The sequence below is a fragment of the Solanum dulcamara genome, chromosome 8 (genome assembly GCF_947179165.1).
Source record: "Solanum dulcamara chromosome 8, daSolDulc1.2, whole genome shotgun sequence".
Lineage (NCBI taxonomy): Eukaryota > Viridiplantae > Streptophyta > Magnoliopsida > Solanales > Solanaceae > Solanum > Solanum dulcamara.
This window is the reverse complement of record NC_077244.1, coordinates 61,088,507-61,108,604: the sequence shown is the minus strand read 5'-3', so window position 1 is coordinate 61,108,604 and position 20,098 is coordinate 61,088,507. Positions and strand designations below refer to the sequence as shown.

The following is a 20,098-nucleotide window of genomic DNA, read 5'->3' as shown; positions in this document are numbered from 1 at the left end:
TGGGCATCTTCTACCATCCGGGTAAAGCTAAAGTTGTTGCTGATGCTCTTAGCAGGTTGTCTATGGGTAGCACTTCCCATGTGGAGAAGGGAAGGAGAGAATTGGCGAAGGAGGTACATAGATTAGCCTGATTGGGAGTTTGTCTTGAAGAGAACAATGAAGGTGGAGTTAATGTTCAGGATGGGTCTGCATCCTCACTTGTGGCAGAGGTAAATGAGAAACAAGATCAGGATCCCGTCCTTCTCCAATTGAAGGAAGTTGTTCACAAACAAGAGGTGATGGTTTTTACCAAAGGGGGAGATGGTGTGTTAAGGTACCAAAATAGGTTGTGTGTACCTGCTGTCGGTGATGTTCGAGAGAGAATTATGGCCGAAGTGCATAGTTCCAGATACTCTATTCATCCGGGCTCTACAAAAATGTATTATGACTTGAGGGATATCTATTGGTGGAGTGGGATGAAGAGAGATATTGCAGAATTCATTTCCAAATGCCCGAATTACCAATAGGTGAAAGTTGAGCATCAAAGACCATGTGGTTTGGCTCAAAATATAGAAATCCCAGAATAGAAGTGGGAGATGATTAATATGGACTTTATCACAGGTTTACCGAGGTCCCGAAAGCAACATGATTCGATTTGGGTGATTGTGGATAGAATGACGAAATCAACCCACTTTTTGGCAGTTAAGACCACTGACACTGCAGAAGATTATGCAAAGTTATACATTCAGGAGATCGTCAGATTGCATGGGGTTCCCTTGTCTATCATTTCAGACCGAGGAGCTCAATTCACTTCCCAATTCTAGAGATCCTTTCAGAAAGGACTGGGTTCAAAGGTGAACCTTAGTACGGCCTTTCATCCTCAGATGGATGGCCAAGCGGAGCGCACCATTCAGACATTGGAGGATATGTTGAGAGCTTGTATGCTTGACTTCAAAGGAAATTGGGATGATCACTTACCTCTCATAGAGTTTGCATATAATAATAGCTATCATGCAAGCATTCAAATGGTTCCTTATGAAGCTTTGTATATGCGGAGATGTAGATCGCCAATTGGGTTATTTGAAGTTGGTGAAGTTGAGTTGATTGGGCCTTATTTTGTTCACCAAGCCATGAAGAAGGTGAGAGTTATTCAAAACAGGCTAAAGCCAGTCCAAAGCCACCAAAAATCTTACACCGATGTGAAGAGGAGAGACTTAGAGTTTGAGGTGGATGATTGAGTGTATTTGAAAGTGTCACCTATGAAGGGTGTCATGAGGTTTGGAAGGAAGGGGAAGCTTAGTCCTAGATACATTGGTCCTTACCAGATTGCGAGGCAGATTGGGAGTGTCGCCTATGAGTTGGAGTTACCCCCGGAGCTCACCTCTATTCATCCGATATTTCACGTTTCAATGTTGAAGAAGTGCTTAGGCGATCCCTCGTTGGTAGTCCCCATTGATAGTATTGGAGTTAAGGATAGCTTATCCTATGAAGAGGTTTCGGTCCAAATTCTTGATCGCCAAATTCGTAAATTAAGGAACAAAGAGACCGCCTCAGTCAAAGTCCTGTGGAGAAATCAGTTTGTTAAGAAAGCCACATGGGAAGCGGAGGAAGATATGAAATCTAAATATCCCCATCTATTCGTGCCTATCGATGGGAATGTTGGAGGTAATGCCTACTTTCTTGACTTGAATTCGTTTGTGCATTTTGAGTTTGGATAGTAAGTTAATTGAGAATTTGATTGGTTGATTGACCGAAGTCTGATTGTGATTTGTGCCCCGAGTCCATTCTTGGTTTACTCGTCATTCGAGGATGAATGATCCCAAGGGGGAGATATTGTAACACCCCCCTAAAATTTTTTCCTAAGATTCGAACCTTTCTTGTATTCGGATAGGGTCGAACTCTATTATTGTGAAGTATATGCATGAGCTAAGATGAGTCCCTGAGTAATTGAAGAGTTTTGGAGGTGAGGTGGGGTCACAAAGGACCCCTAGGACCAAGCTAAGTCCAAAAGGTTAGTCGTGGCTAAGTTTTATGATGAGTTCGTTTAAGGGGTCGACTTCTAACGACCCTATCTTTTGAAAGACGACAATCTGGGTGGCCCACGACCTACCAAATTAAAGGTCATTGGGTCTTCTTTCCAACGCTACTAAGAATGTAATTTTTGGAGTTCGGAGTCAAAAGATATGACGATCCTAAGACAAACTAGCACAGCAGGAATTTTAGGCCCGGGTTGCAACTGCTGGAAATTTGGGCTTGGCGCCGCAGTGGCGCGATGCGCCACTATCGCGCCAAGAGTGTTTTTGGCCTATTTCACAACACACCCCCTTCCAAAGATGAATTAAATTATACCCTTCATGCCAAGTCCAATTCTAAGAGTTTTACTCGCCCGAATGCGATTCCGCAAAGACGTAAAGGCTTCGTATCATCTTGGCTATCAGCTTACTCAATAAAATTAGAGATTCGATCCCCCACCATTTAGAAGTTTACCCTAGACCTCACTTGACTCAAAATTCATCAAAGTTTGGCCTAGGCTAAATTTTTTCAAAGTTACTACCCAAAGTTTTATGGCCCAAATTCCTTCCCCAATGGCCTATTCGTAACAACGGGGACAAGTCGTTATGTTTGGAGACAACCAAAGTGTCATCAAGCTTGCAAAAAAATCGATATTTCATGCAAGAACTAATCCCATTAAGGTGGAACATCTTTGTTCTTGATGGAACTATAAATACTTTGGAATTATAAAATTAAAGATTCGATCCCCCACCATTTAGAAGTTTACCTTAGACCTCACTTGACTCAGAATTCATCAAAGTTTGGCCTAGGCTAGATTTTTCCGAAGTTACTACCCAAAGTTTTCTGGCCCAAATTCCTTTTCCATTGGCCTATTCGTAACAACGGGGACAAGTTGTTATGTTTGGAGACAACCAAAGTGTCATCAAGCTCGCAAAAAATTCGATATTTCATGCAAGAACTAATCCCATTAAGGTGGAACATCATTGTTCTTGATGGAACTATAAATACTTTGGAAGTACGAAGTCAGGAGAATATTGCCGATATCTTCACCAAGTCACTTCTAAAAGATTCATTTGAGTTAATCCACAACAAGATTGGGGTAGTTTAAAAAAAATTCTTTAAGGGGGAGTGTGAAAAAAGTTAAAGATGAGTTTTTGAAATAGATTTTTGTAGAATGTCCTAGTGTAGAAACATAGATCATTATCTTGAAGAAACATCTAAATATTCTAGAGTAATTGCTAGAAGATAAGATTACTAGAATTTTCTTATCGATGTATCTAGAAGAATTTTTAGAACTATGCATAAACAAGTATAAATAAGGATGGTCTTATACATTTGTACTCAAGACAAATCAAAGCAATTCAAGAGACTTCTTTCCTAACCAAGTTCCCCTTTTAAATTCTTCCTTTCACTTTCTAGCTCTTCTTTAATAGAATCTTCCGATCTTAGTTAATGATTTTCGGCTAGCAGAAAGTTTTCCAAATTATACTTTTCTTCTGCTATTTCCTACGACAATACTTTCCATTTGAAGAGATTGACTAACCATATTCAGCTAATCTTCCTTATTGGTATGTGCCAATTAGAGGCTCCCATGTAACAAGATCAACGCTCAGAGTATCAATATGTTTGCAATTCAAGTATACCAATTTAGTCAAATATTTCATAAATGTAATCCTCTGTAAATTGATTATATTTCTATTAAATTGTGTGATCAGCCTATAAAAATTCAATTTAGCCAATTTTTTGTTTCAAAGTGACAAATAAGATGCTTCTTTAGCGGGTAATCTTAGGGCCCGTTTGGACATATAATATAATATCAAATTGATATGAAATTAAAATTTTATTTGGACATGTAATTTAAATTTCTTAAGTTAGATCTTTTAAAAAAATATGAAAATCGTATAAGTTATGAACACTATTAAAATTTCTCCAATGCTACATAGTCTTTCCATATGAACAAGTCGTAGTTCATAAATAAGATACCGAATCATCCTAAGGCGACGCATTGAAAAATCAAATATCTTCATATATTTTTTTTTATAAATAAATGTTTGTGATTATATACTTTCAAACACATATAACTTAATAAAGATCCACTAGTCAACGATTGTAACACCTCGAACTTTTGGGCGAAGATTTGAACCGTTCTATGTATGTAGTTAGATCTGAACCCAATAAATTTGATGGTACCAAGGTGTAAAGGTCAAGTCTTAAGTGTGAGAAATGTGTTGGATATGAATTATGGTCATAAGGAAACTTTAACACAAAGTTGAGCAGAAAATTTCTGTACCGATAAAGTTTTTTATCGTAATTTATACGAGGGTCAACTTCAAACAAGTATATATCTTAGAATACGAAGAGTTACGTGGACTATAATCTATCAAATTAAAGATATTTGAATCTAATTTTGAACACAATAAATTATTTGTCAATATGATATTTGTTCAAGAAATTATGTCCATTTTACTGAACATTGCCTTGTTGTGCGTCAAAACCATCAGCTGCACGATAGTGCACTAAAGGCAGTGCTACTGCCTTGCTGTGTGCCCAAGACGTTGGGTTCTTGACTTGGGAGTGAAAAATATAATAAAAGTACCCCAAGATAGTGATTCACTCCTAACTCCGAAAATTTATCCTAGAAAGAAAAACTTTCAAGAACCCAGCTTCATTCAAGGTTCATTCATTATCCAGGGTAATAATTAATTATAGAACGTTGATGACTTCTTCATTTTAACACAAATTAATACTTCTTACTCATGAAATTCATAGACTTCAAGAAAACTTCTCAAGAACTCACTCATAGGGTTCAAGACTTGATTTTGATCAAAATTGACTATCTATCAAAGAGATTATACTTTCGTTCACATCAAGGTAAGCATACTCCTACGATTTTGTAGTGATTCTAACATATGATTATGAATCTTAAGCAATAATATATGATCAAAACTTAGAATTTTTAAGAGAACTTATCTCAAGGTTCAAAAATGGACTTCTGAGATTCTTCTTCGATCAATGCTAGAGTTTCAATTACGTTCCCATATTTTCGAATGTCTTCCATGAATGAGTTAAGATTAGATTAAGCCCTCATGTCTTGAAGTTTCTTTATTCTTTATGAAACACCATGATAGTATTTAATGCCTATGATATTTCAAATTTCATGGATTCTATATTTTCACCAATGAATTTTGAAATAATGAAAAGTATGATTTTTCTACGAAAATTGAGTTTGATGGTTACTCTTAAGGATTTCGCTTATGACATGTCTCATGTGACTATGAACCATGATTTTTGATGATTTTCTATGAAAATTATGGATACTATGATTTTTTAAAGGTTAAACGTTACTATTTATGATAAACAAGTATGAGCTCCACGATATGACTTATGGGCTTTCAAGCCAAACATATTTACATAAAGTGTTGCCAAAATATAATATACGGGCTTCAGGCTATTTCATAATATTGTTGGAGAAATAGTTAACGTTGAGAAGGCATAAGTTCAGATAACGAATGTCCAAAATTACGTTTGTTGACGTACATTAAGGATCGTACCGTTGGTTCGAGTGACTCCTCTATGTGCCCATGGTAAGGTTGTATTATATTATGGATCCACAGGACATGTATACCTCACCCCCGGAAAGGTATGAGGTGGCTTAATTGATCGAGTTGAAATCAGACTCCATGTGCTCCCATGGTGGTTATGTCGGGTTAATCTAAACAGTATGATAAATTATGAAATGAAAAGATTGTTTTTATGAGTTAATGATTTATGAAAGATGACTATTTGGTTAAGGCCCGCCTCACGATTTTTAAAGCTCCAACTTTACTTTATATTTTCTCTCACGGTCTTCAGTTATACCGTTACGATTCATTTATGTTTCATTCAATCACGTCCTTTTATGTTATGCTTATGATTCTGTTGAATGTTCTTGTTTCTCTTTGATATATATACATATTCATGTTTCGTTCCACAATTTTACATACAATACTAGTTCATATTTACTCACGTCCCCGTATTGATGAGAATTCGATTCCCATGTATTTTCCTTCTCATTTCCTTTGCCTTGCCCCTAATTGAGCAATGGTAAAAATTATTTGAAAACATAACATGACTATCTTCTTTTTGTTGTTATAATATGACAGATTTTGCACTCAGCTATGGGGAAGCCTATGAACTAGTCCAACATACTCCAAGCCCCATAATTTCAGCTACAATTTTCAATCCCTAACGGCCATCTTCCATGGATCCCCTCACACTCCTCCGCGAGTACACTATCCGCAACGAGCTCCACAAGATTGTCCGCATCGGCGACGACTACCGTTTCGGCAATGACTACTCTTTCCCTTGCACAATCGAAACCGCTTATCGCTCTAAACATGTTCAAGCTAATCGCTACACTCTCGAAACCCTAATCAACTTCATCATCAATCACCACCTCAAACACACAGAATACATCCAGCAATCTCGTTCTCTTCGTATTCCTGCCGTCACCCTCCCTGACCGTAAACCCCTTCTCGATTATCTCACCGGAAAGACTGCATCTTCCGACTCCATTGAATTCCTCAAATTCCCTCAACCTAATGATACTTCAGTTCCTATTTCTGTTTCAGCTGGTGTTGCAGGCAATGAGGAGAATGGGTTGGGTGATTTTAGGGTTTTGGAAAATCAAAACCCTATTGAGTTGATTAAAGCTGCAGAGAAGCCTTTGAAGGACAGGGAATCGATTTTGTTTTGTAAGAACCGGGATTTCTATAGTGTTTTTACTTCTGCGTTGCGAAGAGATGAGGAGCGGCAGCGGGCGGAATCGTTGCAGAGAAAAGATGGGTTGGTTGCAAAGAATCGGATAGATAGAGGGTATGGAGGCGGTGATGAAATAGGATATGATGGAGGGCCCAAGGCGAAAATGCATTTGAAGGGGAGTAAGATAGGGGAGGGTGTTCCGATTATTCTGGTTCCCAGTGCGTTTTCAACTTTGATCACCATCTATAATGTGAAGGACTTTTTGGAGGATGGGGTGTTTATACCAACTGATGTGAAACTGAAGCAGATGAAGGGGTCAAAACCAGATTGTATAACGGTACAAAAGAAGTTTAGTAGGGATAGGGTAGTTACAGCATATGAGGTCAGAGATAAGCCTTCTGCCTTGAAGCCAGAGGATTGGGACCGGGTGGTGGCAGTTTTTGTGTTGGGGAAAGACTGGCAATTCAAAGATTGGCCTTTTAAGGATCATGTTGAGATCTTTAACAGGAGTAAGTTTTGAACGATTATGTGCAGCTGGAATTTTGTCATATTGTTTGTCAAATAATGATAGCCTCTTGCAATATTATTTCCTAAAAGGATCGGAGTAATCTTGTTTGTTCTTAACTAGAAAAGTAGTGATTTTTTGGGTCAATTTTCACTCGGAATCTGAAATTAGATTTGCTCGCTTTTGTTACAGTTGTAGGATTTTTCTTGCGTTTTGAGGATGATAGCGTGGAGTCAGCAAAGACTGTGAAGCAATGGAATGTCAAGATTATTTCGGTTAGCACATTAACGATTGTGCATTTTGCTCTCATCTTTAAAATCGGCAATTTTTGTGCAGATGACGACAGTTTGCATTTAATACTGTACGGTTATTATGTCTTATTAATGCTATTGCAAATGGAATTTGCAGATAAGTAAGAACAAACGTCACCAGGACAGGGCTGCAGCACTTGAGGTGTGGGAAAAACTTGAAGAATTTATGCGGTCTCGGTCACATTGATACATGCTGAGTTTCTAGGTAGACGACTTGCTATAAGTTGTATTTCCCTTTGTGACCGTCTTTTCGATTGTAACAATGATTATCCTGATTTGTCATACTTGAGAAGCTCTGTTTTTTTTATCCAGTAAATATCTTCATTAAATAGTATCCAGAGGATGCAACAATTTTCAAACTTGAGAAGCTAGGTGCTTAGCATTTTTCCTCCTCATTTTTGCTGTTTATTTGGCTGGTTGATGGTGTCATTATAAGGAGGTTATTTGGCTGGTTGATGGTGTCATTATAAGGAGGTTATTTGGCTGTAGAATGTGATGGGAACTTTCTTGTAGTTATGACTGTGTTTGAAACTTGGTAGTTTGTGTCGCAACCAAACTTAACCTTATGCTTGGTGCTGAACTCAGTCAGGGCCAAAAATACCTTCGGCCTCTTGTCATCTGAACTGATTCTCATCTTCTAGTTAAAGGAGATAAATACAGGAGTTACTTTTCAAATGGAGCAGTATGGATATAGATAATTCATATAGCACCCTTACTAGTTTGGAAACTTAGAAGTAGTAGTAGTTTCGGCATGTAAGAGAGTTGTGTCATGAGAACATAATTATGATTTATTGGTACATCATATTCAAGGTATTTAATGTATTGGAGTTTGTTTCAAGATTTATTTATCTTGGACACCACTGATAGAGGGAGTGTGCTGCCAATGAGGTCTTATCCTAGGTTTTAAGAATAAGGCCATCAAGAATAACACATTTTATGTTCAAATTTATAGAAATATGTATATATACATTTATATTTTTTGTAAATTGGATGTTGACTTTCTCCCGCTTGTATTTGACTAGGTTCACGTAGGTTCCACCCGTTGTTGGTATGAGTAGCGCTATTGTTGTTCTGAGGGTAAAAAGGGATGGCGATGGGATTCTCTTCTAATGCATAAATTGGAGGTCTGCTGCAAACTATTTTGACATTTCGGATGAAGTGAAACACTCATTCCTTAGCTCTCCCCAGTGGGTACTTTGTGGTGTTATACTATACATCCTATAAAATCTCAAACATTTTAAAAAGATTATACATGTGAAAAAATATCAGTTTTACATATCAAACAAGTATGAATCTTACTGGCTTTAGATGAATTGTTGCTTGTTGGTGAGTTCTAATAGCACCATAATACTGTAGTTCAAGTTTTGTTTGCATCCCTAGTAGATTTTAGTTTGGAATTAGCTACCCTGTTTGTCTACTCAATTGTCGTGAAACTTACCTGGTGGATAACTTAGCTCCTAAATGGGGGGGGGGGGGTTGATCGTGGAAAGTTAGTGGGAATGCAGTTCTTTGATTTATTCGATGAATTAAAATTAGTATACTCCATTTTTTGTTTCCCATTAGAAAAGAATATGATCCATTTTTCATCTAAAGAAAAAGAGAGGAGCCAGGAATGCTGCAAATTGACAGAATCTCTTCAATATTATGTTTGTTATCTTGTGAATTGCTTCTTCTTTTAAGTTGAGAGGTAATGTTTTGCCAGACTACTAAAATTGAATGATTTGGCAAAGTAGGATTTGAGAATTGGATCCACATTTCTTCAACATCTGTAAAATATGTCATTTGCAGGGTTAGAAGAAACCTGTTTTTCATCTTCTTTTTTTATTTTAAATTTTTTTTGGGCAGGAAACAAAGACACGTTTGTAAACGGGAATGTAATCCCTGTCATTGGTTAATATTTAGTAAATGTACAAGGATTAGAGAGTCCTTTACATAGAGAATGCGTCATAGCCATGGTTACAAGGGATAAAAGAAGCATTGAAATTTGATTGTCCCTTTTCATTTCCCCCTCCATTTCCAATAGAGATTTGGGACATCTTTTTCCTCTTGTTCACCCCTTTTACCTAGAGTTGAATTCATGCGCTTAATAGAAGCGTGTGCTTCACATTATGATGCACAGAGGAGTTTAGATTTTGAGTTTTTGGGTTTTGAATAAGATTATTGGATTCTTGATAGATTTTCTATACATATTACATGGATTTTTTCGACACAAATACAGGGGTCTACGCCAAACCTATCGGGTTCTGTTGAACCCGCAAAGGCAACTGTCAGCTTAACCCTGACGATGCACAAAGTGATCCCGATACAATGTGTTCAGTTCTTTCAATCTCAACTTTGAGGAGTTGGATTAATGTCATTTGTGTATATATATAAAAAGGGCAGTCCGGTGCACTAAAACTCCCGCTATGCACGGAGTCCGGGGAAGGGTCTGACCACAAGGGTCATTTGTATATAGGATACTAAAATTAATTACTTTAGTTGCAATTTGATCCTTATAGTGCTAAATTCATATATGTTTTAATGTTGTGAATTGTGCTTTGCACTTCTTGCTCAAACCTCATAAGGTGTTGTCAGTCTTTTTTGCCTTTTTGCTTCAGAAAGTTCTGCTTTTACCTTTGTTAGTCAAGCCAAACAAAAATGCTTCCATCGTATTGGTGCTAGTTCCAGTGTCAAGGAGTGTGGGTAGTGTTAAAAGGACATTGTTTATTCTGTATAAAGAGTGTGGTACATGACCTTTGATAGGAAGGTATGGAGGTCGAGTATTAAGGTAAAAGGATAGTAGGTAGTCAAGTGTTGTAGAACTTTTATGTGGAAGAGGTAGGGGTAGTCTCCTCTCCCCATCTTCACCTTTTTTATTAGTATTTGTGTAGTATCTTATTCTTGAATTTTTGCTATTGCCTGTTGCTTTTTTGCTTTGTTCATCTTGCTAATTTTTTGTTGGTTTTTTTTGTCAATCCTGCTTTGATTACACTTCTTTTGAGTTGAGGGTCTACCGGAAATAGCCTCTCTGCTCACTTCCGACCCACTTGTAAGATTACACTAAGTATGTTGTTTGAGATGGGCACATGAATTTTTGCAACTTTTTCCTATATTCAAGAATGATGCTGAGTTAGCTGTAGCATAGTTTTTTTCTTTGTTTTCTTCTGTACAACAATTTCATAGTCAAGTAACAGTATAATTTGTAACACTTGCATGTTTCAAGTAACATGATGTGTTGCACCAGGTGAAATTAGATGACAATCGTATCTTACAAAACTGGACAGCCAAGAGACTTGGACAAAATCCAAAAGTACCCTGATAAACTTGTCTATGTCATCAATAAATAGAAATACAGTCCCCTTAGATGAATAGTCTTTGAATAGGTTCCATGAGGTCCTGCTATTGTGGCACACCCTTGTTTAGAAGGTGTGAATTGTGGACGTTCTTTCTCGTAGGCAATTAATTTTATTTATTAGGTATCTTTTTTTGGATGTGGCTATGAGTTCTGCAGAAGCAGAGCACGGGAGCCTAGCTACTTTAACTGTTGAGATAGTTTAGGTTACTATTTTATTCCAAGAATTGGGAGTGAAGCTCAGAGGACCAACTATTGTTCATTGTGCATTAGACAGAGATGACAGTCATACTTTCACGAACTCTTGAACGAAGGAGGGGACAGAGACTTTGTGTTGGGAGACTTGGAGCACTTGGATAGGCGTCGCGACTTTGGGTATTGTAGGAGAATAAAGGTTGAGGAGGTTATGGGAGCTGTTCGTAGGATAAGCAGGGGAAAAGCGACCGGACCTGACGAGATCCCTGGGGAATTTTGGAAGAATGCAGGTAGGGTAGGATTGGAGTGGCTGACTGCGCTGTTTAATGTCATTTTCAGGACATCGAAGATGCCTGAAGAATGGAGGTGGAGTACAATCATTCCCGTGTACAAGAACAAGGGAGACATTCAAAGCTGCAACAACTATAGAGGTATCAAGCTGCTAAGTCACACTATGAAAGTGTGGGAAAGGGTGATAGAAATGAGAGTGAGGAGTAGTGTGTCTATTTCAGAGAACCAGTTTGGATTTATGCCGGGGCGCTCGACTACAGAAGCCATTCATATCTTAAGGAGATTGGTAGAGCAGTATAGGGAGCGGAAAAGGGACTTACACATGATATTTATTGACCTAGAAAAGGCCTATGACAAAGTTCCAAGGGAGGTCCTATGGAGATGCTTGGAGGCGAAATGTTTACCTGTGGCATACATTAGAGCGATTAAAGACATGTATGATGGAGCTAAGACCAGGGTAAGGACGGTAGGGGGGGACTCGGAGCACTTTCCTGTTACGATGGGGTTGCACCAGGGATCGACTCTTAGCCCGTTTCTATTCGCCCTGGTGATGGATCAATTGACTAGACAAATACAAGGTGAGGTGCCTTGGTGTATGTTGTTCGCAGATGACATAGTCCTGATTGACGAGACTCACAACGGAGTTAACGACAAGCTGGAGGGCTGGAGACAGACGTTGGAGTCTAAAGGATTTAAATTGAGTAGGACCAAGACAGAATACTTGGAGTGCAGTTTCAGTGGCCTGCCGCGTGAGGCTGACGGGGAAGTGAGGCTTGGTACCCAGGCCATTCAAAAGAAAAGAAGCTTCAAATACCTTGGGTCTATTATACAGGAAGATGGGGATATCGACGACGATGTTTCACACCGCATCAGTGCAGGGTGGATGAAATGGAGGCTCGCCTCCGGAGTGCTGTGTGACAAGAAAGTGCCACCAAAACTCAAAGGCAAGTTCTACAAAGTGGTGGTTAGACCGACCCTATTGTACGGGGTGGAGTGTTGGCCAATCAAGAAACTTCATGTCCAGAAGATGAGAGTCGCGGAAATGCGAATGCTGCGGTGGATGTGTGGGCACACTAGGATGGATAGAATTAGGAATGAAGATATCCGAGACAAGGTAGGAGTGGCATCGGTGGAGGACAAGATGCGGGAAGCGAGACTGAGATGGTTTGGGCATGTCAAGAGGAGAGACACAGATGCTCCAGTGCGGAGGTGCGAGAGGTTGGCTATGGACGGTTTCAGGAGGGGCAAAGGGAGGCCGAAGAAATATTGGGAAGAGGTCATTAGACATGATATGGCACAGTTGCAGCTCTCCGAGGACATGACCTTAGATAGGAGGCTATGGAGGACTCAGACTAAGATAGTGGGCTAGGTGGCCGATCGGTTCTCCATAGTAGTCGTAGTCGCGCTCATTTGTCTTAACATAGGATTTTGCATGGGATTACTGCTTATATTAGTTGGCCCAGTCTACTTTGGGTATCCTATTTTATCTATAGTAGTTAATGCCCCTTTATCCCCGATCTTTCCTACCCTGACTTTATCGCTTTATCGCTCTCATTATTTATATCTTTATATTGTCTGTTATATGCCTGGCTTTACTGACCTATGTCTTGTTTTTCCTTGTTTCTCCTCCCTTGTTCTTCTCTCTTAAGCCGAGGGTCTTTCGGAAACAGCCGCCCTACCTTTTAAGGTGGGGGTTAGGTCTGCGTACACTCTACCCTCCCCAGACCCCACATGGTGGGATCACACTGGGTTCGTTGTTGTTGTTGTTGTTGTTGTTGTGTTTGCAAACTGTTTTCTTGATGGCAGTACTCAAGCTGATAGCTACACTTTCTGTTATAACTAGTGTAGTAATTCCCAAGGGTTAAGAATAATTTTTAAAATTGCCTTAGATGTTTCAACTTTTAATTTGTTGTACATATATACTTCTATATTAAAAAGGGAAAAGGGTCAAAAATGCTCTTAAACTATTTGAAATGAACAAAAATGTTTTTTATTTATAGTTTAGTCCAAAAATGTCCTTGCCGTCAATATTTTGGTCTGTAAATGCCCTTATTGTTATTTAATGAGTCAAAAATGCCCCTTTTTTTCAAATAAATATATTATTTGTTTACTTTTTGAACACATTTTTTTCCTAATAATATTTCTTTTATTAGCAAATGTTTATTCTACTTCAATTAGAAAAAAAATTATTTTTTTTATTTTATTATAATTATTTTTATCGTTATTTGAATAAAAATTAATGATGGATTTATTATGATCTTATATATATGACATATATTATCCGTTAAAATTTAGATTACATGAAATTATTCCTTTTTAATTGATAAAATGAGATTATGAAAAATAAAATAATTTTCTACATTTTTATTACTTAAAGCGGTTTAAAAAGAAAGAAATCAAGAGTAACGTTTCTTAAAAGTAATATTTTTTAAGGAGCAAGATTTGTTTTTTTTTAAAAAAAATATATATTTATTCGGAAAACAGGCATTTTAAACTCATTTTGTAATAATAGGGGTATTTTTGATCCATTAAATAACAATAAGGGCATCTCTGGACCAAATTATTGATGGTAAAGACATTTTTGGACTAAACTATAAACGGAGTGCATTTTTGTTTATTTCAAATAGTTTAAGGACATTTTTGACCTTTTTTTCAATTAAAAATTCAAAAAGGAGAATATACTTTTTTTTGTTGCTTACGAAAGGATTTTATTTATAATTAAAGATCATCCATACCATAAAAAGGAGAATATTTGATTATTTTTAAGTTATAGTTAGATAATGATAAGAAAAGTTTTGTAAATTATATTTGATATTTATTTCTATCTCAATTTATATAGTATCTTTTAAATATAATTAAAAGATACAGTTAGCCGGTAGAATATAGAATACAATGGCAAATCAGCAATAGTCCACTTTCATGACAGAGTAAACTAACTAACAAAATACAGTAGATACAATGCACTGAAAAGTCTACGGTAGGTAGAGAAAGTTAGGTCATGTTGATAATTGAAGCATAAGAAGCAATAAAGAGAAAGAATAGGGAAAAAAGAGCAGCCATATTGGTTGAAATTGCATCATTGGAACCTCCTTGTGATGAAGATCCACGTCCTGTCATAGTTGATGGAATTATATTAAGGCACTTTTGTAAACCCAAAATTGATTCATCTATTATAGATTCAAATGGAGTATTCTCGAGATTGATGCGTAGTAATAGTAGTAGTTGTAAAATATGATTGTATGCTTTTTGTGTTGATAAGTGGGGATTTTAGAGTGAATACTCTTCTCTTACCATTGCAGCGGCTAGCAGGTGGAGTCTGAACTTTGCAAGCGGTAGTGAAGGCCAAAGCCTGAGTCTGGTTAATGTTGAGTCCCAGGTTAGAGTCACCCCCATTGAGGACCTGGCACAAGCACTCTGGCTTTTTAGCCACCACCGTGCTAAGCTGCGTGCAGCAACCTGAGAATTGCGGCGAGGAGCTATCCGTTATGTAGTTCAGGCAAGGCGACATGCTGACCAACACGTTTGTGCAGTCATCGCTTTCTTGAGCAATTACTCTAGTCCAGATCACCGTGAACACAATCAACGCAAGACTCATTTCATACCTTTGATGGGCCATCCTTTAGCAAAAATCAATCCCACTGAAATGAGGAGGAAGAAAAGAGTTTCTGATTTTAAAAGGTTGATCACATACTAATAATCTTTCTGGATGACTGTTGGTTTATATTGGAAAAAGGATGTGGATGGGAGGAAGACTAGAAAAGAAATTATATGACAGATTGACATTGATAAGCATTTGGCATATTTTACATATATAGAAGTTAGGTAAAATTGGGGTAGTGGTTAGTTATATGGGTGACTAGTTGATGCGATTTGTTTGGTGGTAAGTCGTAAGTCGTAACAGAGGATTCTGTTCAAGACTAAGACCTTCAAGAATTTAAAGGTTAAAATGAGCGGGTTAAAACAAATTGTGTTAATAAATAGATGGATTAATAACTCGTTCAAAAATTTCTTTGAGCTGAAATCAGGGGCAAAATTATAGGCAAAAATTGGGGCACGTGAACCAACATCTATGTACGGCTTAATTACAAGCCTTCTGCAGAATGTAAGTGCAAAATCTGTACAAATAGTATCATTTCTGCATAACAGCAACCTCAGATTTACATAGCAGCAACAAATTTTTTACAGAGAAACACAATTTCAACACCAACAATAGTTCAACAACATTTCCACACGACAAGCTTTGATCTCGAGAAGAAATTGATTTGTGGACTTTGTAGTTGTTAACTACTATATTAAAGAGTTGGCTGTATTGCATTAACAATCGGTTCAATTCTTAAATCAAGATTTTTAAAATTTCTAATTAGATAATTGCATTCTTCTCCTCTCTATTTTAGCTTAGGGCACTTCCTTGATATAAATTAATATCACATCACTGGCATAAATAAAATATTTGCTATTCATCTAATTAAATAATAATGATACTAAAACTTTGAGAACATTGTTTAAATAGGGCACCACGTAGACAAAATTAATTTTCACACCTACCAATTTTCAATTACAAATTAAATAGTAATAGTACCACATAAATTCAAACTTTTGGAGTTCATTGCAAATACAACACAGAAATGAACGGAAACAGTACACAAGTAATTACCAATATAAATAATCCCACAACATAACATCATAACATGAAATTAGATTAAAATGTATTGCTAATTTATGTAACAAACTTCTTTAGACCCAGATGAAAACTCAGCTACTGCTACTCCCAGTTGTCTTCGAGCCCTGCTTAATCCATCCATAAAACGTATAGCATATCATAAATAATTGATAAACGACACAAAGCCATCTTTTTGATTCTATATTTGTTCGAATAAAATGTTTAGTCAACTCCAAACGTCCAACCATAAAGTGTATAAGTATGATCTCATAAATAGATGCTTAATAGACGTTGTAATTCATGATTATAAATTGATCTTCGTTTTTTTAAATTTCTTTCCTTTTTCCTATTTACCGTTAATTTGAGTACTTCAATGTTTTATTTTATTTTTTAAAAATATGATAACCAATCATATGTATTCCTCATGAATTAAGAGATATTGTACATGGTCTGGTGAAATTACACTCGCAATCTATTTGTAGTTGCACTTGCACAATATTTTTCGACCTTTTCAATTTCAGGTGTTCTTAGTCTGACTAGGCACGGAATGATTTGAGTACTTCAATGTTTTATTTTATTTTTTAAAAATATGATAACCAATCATAGGTATTCCTCATGAATTAAGAGATATTGTACATGGTCCGGTGAAATTACACTCGCAATCTATTTATAGTTATACTTGCACAATATTTTTCGACCTTTTCAATTTCAGATGTTCTTAGTCTGACTAGGCACGGCATGTGGTGTATTTGTTCAAGACTTACCTGGCATTGGAGGATCCGCAGTCTCGTCTAAAGATGAACCCTCTGGCGAGCCCACTGGAGTACCCATTGGGATTGGAGACATTGCCGGTCCATTACCAGCTATCAAATATTATTAGCACAATTGCGACAAAATTAGAATCAGAGATAAGTGTGTGTATATATATAAACGAAAATTTTATAAATTAATTGCTTCTAACTATGAGTGTACGAAAATGAGTACTCAATTCGTTTCAATTTATTTATTTGATTTTGATTTGACATGAAATTTAAGATAGTAAATTTTGTTTTTTGAATCTTATTGTCTTAAACTAAAGATACATAGAATGTACTAATGTCGTTTATATTATGGACTTAACATGCCAAAAATAGAAAGAAACAATTCATTTTTCGCAAAACGAACTAAAAAAGAAAAAAATATGAACAAATTGAAACGGAAAGAATAACAACAAGTTTATTACTCAAAAGGCGACTCAACTATTATTTTGACACTATTAATTAATGTAGTTTAACCTGTAACAGCCGGTACAATGTATTACTACTATTTTACTAAAGTAATTGTACTAATTAATGTTATATAACCATTCCTTCTGTTTCTTTTTACTTGTCAAATTTTAACTTGACATAATTATTAAAAAAACAATGATTGATATAGTGAGTTTATCAATTTACTTCTATTAATTGGTACTATCTCCGTCTTATATTAGATGGACACTTCCAACTTTATACGGTGATTAAGAAATCATTAATACATTGGAAGACTTTACCATTTTGCCCTTTGTTTATATCAATGCAATATACATAGAGTATAGAAATATCTAGTATTGAGAATTGTTCACATTCAAAATGCCATATTAACTGTAGGGCTAAAATAGAAAAAAATTAGTTAATTCTATCTTGATTTAGTAAATGATCAAGTAATATGAGACAAACATTTTTAGTAAGATTCCCATCTAATATGGGACGGAGGGAATAGAATTTTAAACATATTTATTCACAACATTTTTTCAAAGACATTAACTCAATGTTAATAAATTGAAGGTATAATAAGAAGAAAAAAATTGTTCTTTCTTGATTTGTCAAAAATTGACAAATAAAAATGAAAATCAAATTAGAAAATATTTGATAAGTAAATAAGAACGGCGGGAGAAAAACATTACTTTTAATTACATCATCTTAAACACAATTAAATGCATGGATCATAAAGTCGTACTGTTAATTAATTACTTACCATAACATCTACTGACAGGAGGAGTTTTAAGGTTGCATGCAGCAGGTAACGCAAGTGCAAGAGTTTGATTAATTTGAACTCCTAACGACGAACCGCCTCCATTAGCAATGGTGCAAAGGCACCTGGGCTGAGATTGCAGCACCCCCGAAAGGGCGGAGCAGCAAGAGCTCGACGGCGGGTTTTTTGGAGTTGATCCTGTTACATAGCTAAGACATGAATACATGCTTAAAAATGCATTCATGCAGTTAGATTGAGCCATTACTCCTCTTGAAATCATGCAGCTCATCCCTATTACTAAGATTGCAACTAAAGGCACGCAAATTTTGACGTTCGATCCCATTTTTGACATAATGTACTGTGATGTGTGTGTGTTTTGGGGGTATTTATACATTCTTTGTGGGTGAGTTGGTTACTTGTGGATGACTTTTTTTTTTCATTTAAAATTACAGAAAGGGAATATGTAGGTTAACTAATAAGGGTTCATGATTAGGTAAGATTTGTAATAACGTGTCATTGTATACTTGTGAAGTTGAACTATATAAAAAAAATAATATTAATTTGCCTCTCATTTGAATTTAGTTCGAAATATTGTACTTTTTCGGTTTTTAAGTAAATTCTCATATCTTCTCTGGTTTGATAAAAAAATTTTTCCATATTTTCATGGTTGGGTTTTTCACTTGTGTCTATATTATTTCTTTGAGTTTTTTTTTATTTCTTTCACACACTGATTTTTTGGCAGTAGAAGAGTGCACGTGTCTCATATACGAACTTGAGATTTCTCTACTTCATTATTATTTCCTCCGTCCAACAATACTTATCCACCATTAAGTTTACACAATTCTTAATAAATTATAAATAGAAGGATAATTTTACCATATCACTCTTTGAATATAATAAATATAATGTTTTGAAAAAATGTAATAGGGAAATGACTACTAATTATTAATAAGGGTAAACTAAGAATTAAGTGTAAATTATCTCTTGATTTCATAAATTGAATAAGTATTGTTGGGTATGTATTTTTAATATAGTGAACAAATAAAGATGAAGGAAGTGGTAAACATGATAACAATAATGCATATTACTTGGCAAAGCTAAAAAGAAAGTGAAGCAAGACTCGCACTAGAAATAACAAGGTTTAGCTAAAGCTTACAAGAGAAAACGGTACATACTTAATTATAGTTAGGATTATGGGATTTCATAATCTATTCTCAGATTAATTACAAAGTTAATAAGTAGTTAACTGAACAGGAATATAGTCTCTTCTTCTTTTAATGAATTTTCTTCTATTATAACTCAAATTAAAAGCGAGCTAGTACATTAAAATAAAAGATAATTAATGAGACAGACTCCTGTTTCATAGAACCAAACATAGAAACAACAGTTTTAGCTAAAGCCTGATTCGTTGATAATCTTTTTTATTTTTATTAACCATCTATTTGTATTCCTTATTTTTGATTGTTTTAGTGCATATTTTTCACATGAACCGTATTTAGCAAAGAGTTATTTGAAGGTTTTATATTGCTATGGATTATATATTGTTTTCAGTTAAAGTAAAGTTCTAAAATAATTTGAGTTATCAGTTAAAGAAGAGCTTTTGCATTACTATTCATTATACATGATTTTACCGAGTTTTAAGTGAGTTAAAGTATTTTGTATTTATTATTGAGAATGAGTTTTAAGGGAATTGAAGGGTTCCAAATGCATTACTTTATTTTTAAAAAAGCATGACTACTTTTAAAAGTAGCATTATTAGTTTGAGAAAGCAGCTTCCAGTCAATTAAAATTGAGTTCAATTCAGTTTAAAGAAAGTATTTTGAGCAAAGGCTCTAAGTATCTGATTTTCAGTTTTTCCCTAAAGTGGGACATCCTTAAATTTATTGAGCATAGTGCATGTTTTGGGAGTAGCATTGGGCTTTGATTTGAGTACGAGTTAAGATAACTCAAATCCCATAGCATGTGCCTCTAACGTAGATAGGATCGTACCATTAGTTTGGACGATTCCTCACTTTAGTCCCAAAAGAGAATTTTTATTTAGATGGATCCATAAGTTAAGGTATTTTCCTATACTCTGGCAAAGT

General features: G+C 35.9%; 3 protein-coding genes across 5 annotated transcripts; 1 reads left to right on the top strand and 2 right to left on the bottom strand.

Moving 5' to 3' along the window:
• The first annotated feature begins 6,081 nt into the window (after positions 1–6,081).
• LOC129898969 (protein CDC73 homolog) lies at positions 6,082–14,759 on the top strand. Of its 3 annotated transcripts, none has more exons than XM_055973698.1 (4): positions 6,082–7,241; positions 7,430–7,512; positions 7,646–7,753; positions 14,665–14,759. In XM_055973698.1, the coding sequence occupies exons 1-3, from the start codon at positions 6,233–6,235 to the stop codon at positions 7,733–7,735; spliced, it is 1,182 nt and encodes a 393-aa protein (XP_055829673.1). In that variant the 5' UTR covers positions 6,082–6,232; the 3' UTR covers positions 7,736–7,753; positions 14,665–14,759. The 3 variants fall into 3 exon arrangements, with proteins under 3 accessions (XP_055829673.1, XP_055829672.1, XP_055829671.1); XM_055973696.1 differs by lacking the exon at positions 14,665–14,759 and adding an exon at positions 8,571–8,890 and having other exon boundaries at positions 6,083–7,241; XM_055973697.1 differs by lacking the exon at positions 14,665–14,759 and having other exon boundaries at positions 7,646–7,907.
• On the bottom strand, positions 14,266–14,981 carry LOC129898970 (non-specific lipid transfer protein GPI-anchored 5-like). The gene is made up of 2 exons (XM_055973699.1): positions 14,657–14,981; positions 14,266–14,475 (listed from the first exon to the last, which is right to left on the bottom strand). Exons 1-2 carry the CDS (start codon positions 14,979–14,981, stop codon positions 14,357–14,359), a joined length of 444 nt encoding a protein of 147 aa, XP_055829674.1. The 3' UTR covers positions 14,266–14,356.
• An 853-nt stretch (positions 14,982–15,834) lies between these two features.
• LOC129900760 (non-specific lipid transfer protein GPI-anchored 5-like) lies at positions 15,835–18,366 on the bottom strand. Its single transcript, XM_055975787.1, has 3 exons — positions 18,018–18,366; positions 16,790–16,888; positions 15,835–16,150 (listed from the first exon to the last, which is right to left on the bottom strand). The coding sequence occupies exons 1-3, from the start codon at positions 18,364–18,366 to the stop codon at positions 16,128–16,130; spliced, it is 471 nt and encodes a 156-aa protein (XP_055831762.1). The 3' UTR covers positions 15,835–16,127.
• Between the last annotated feature and the right edge of the window lie 1,732 nt (positions 18,367–20,098).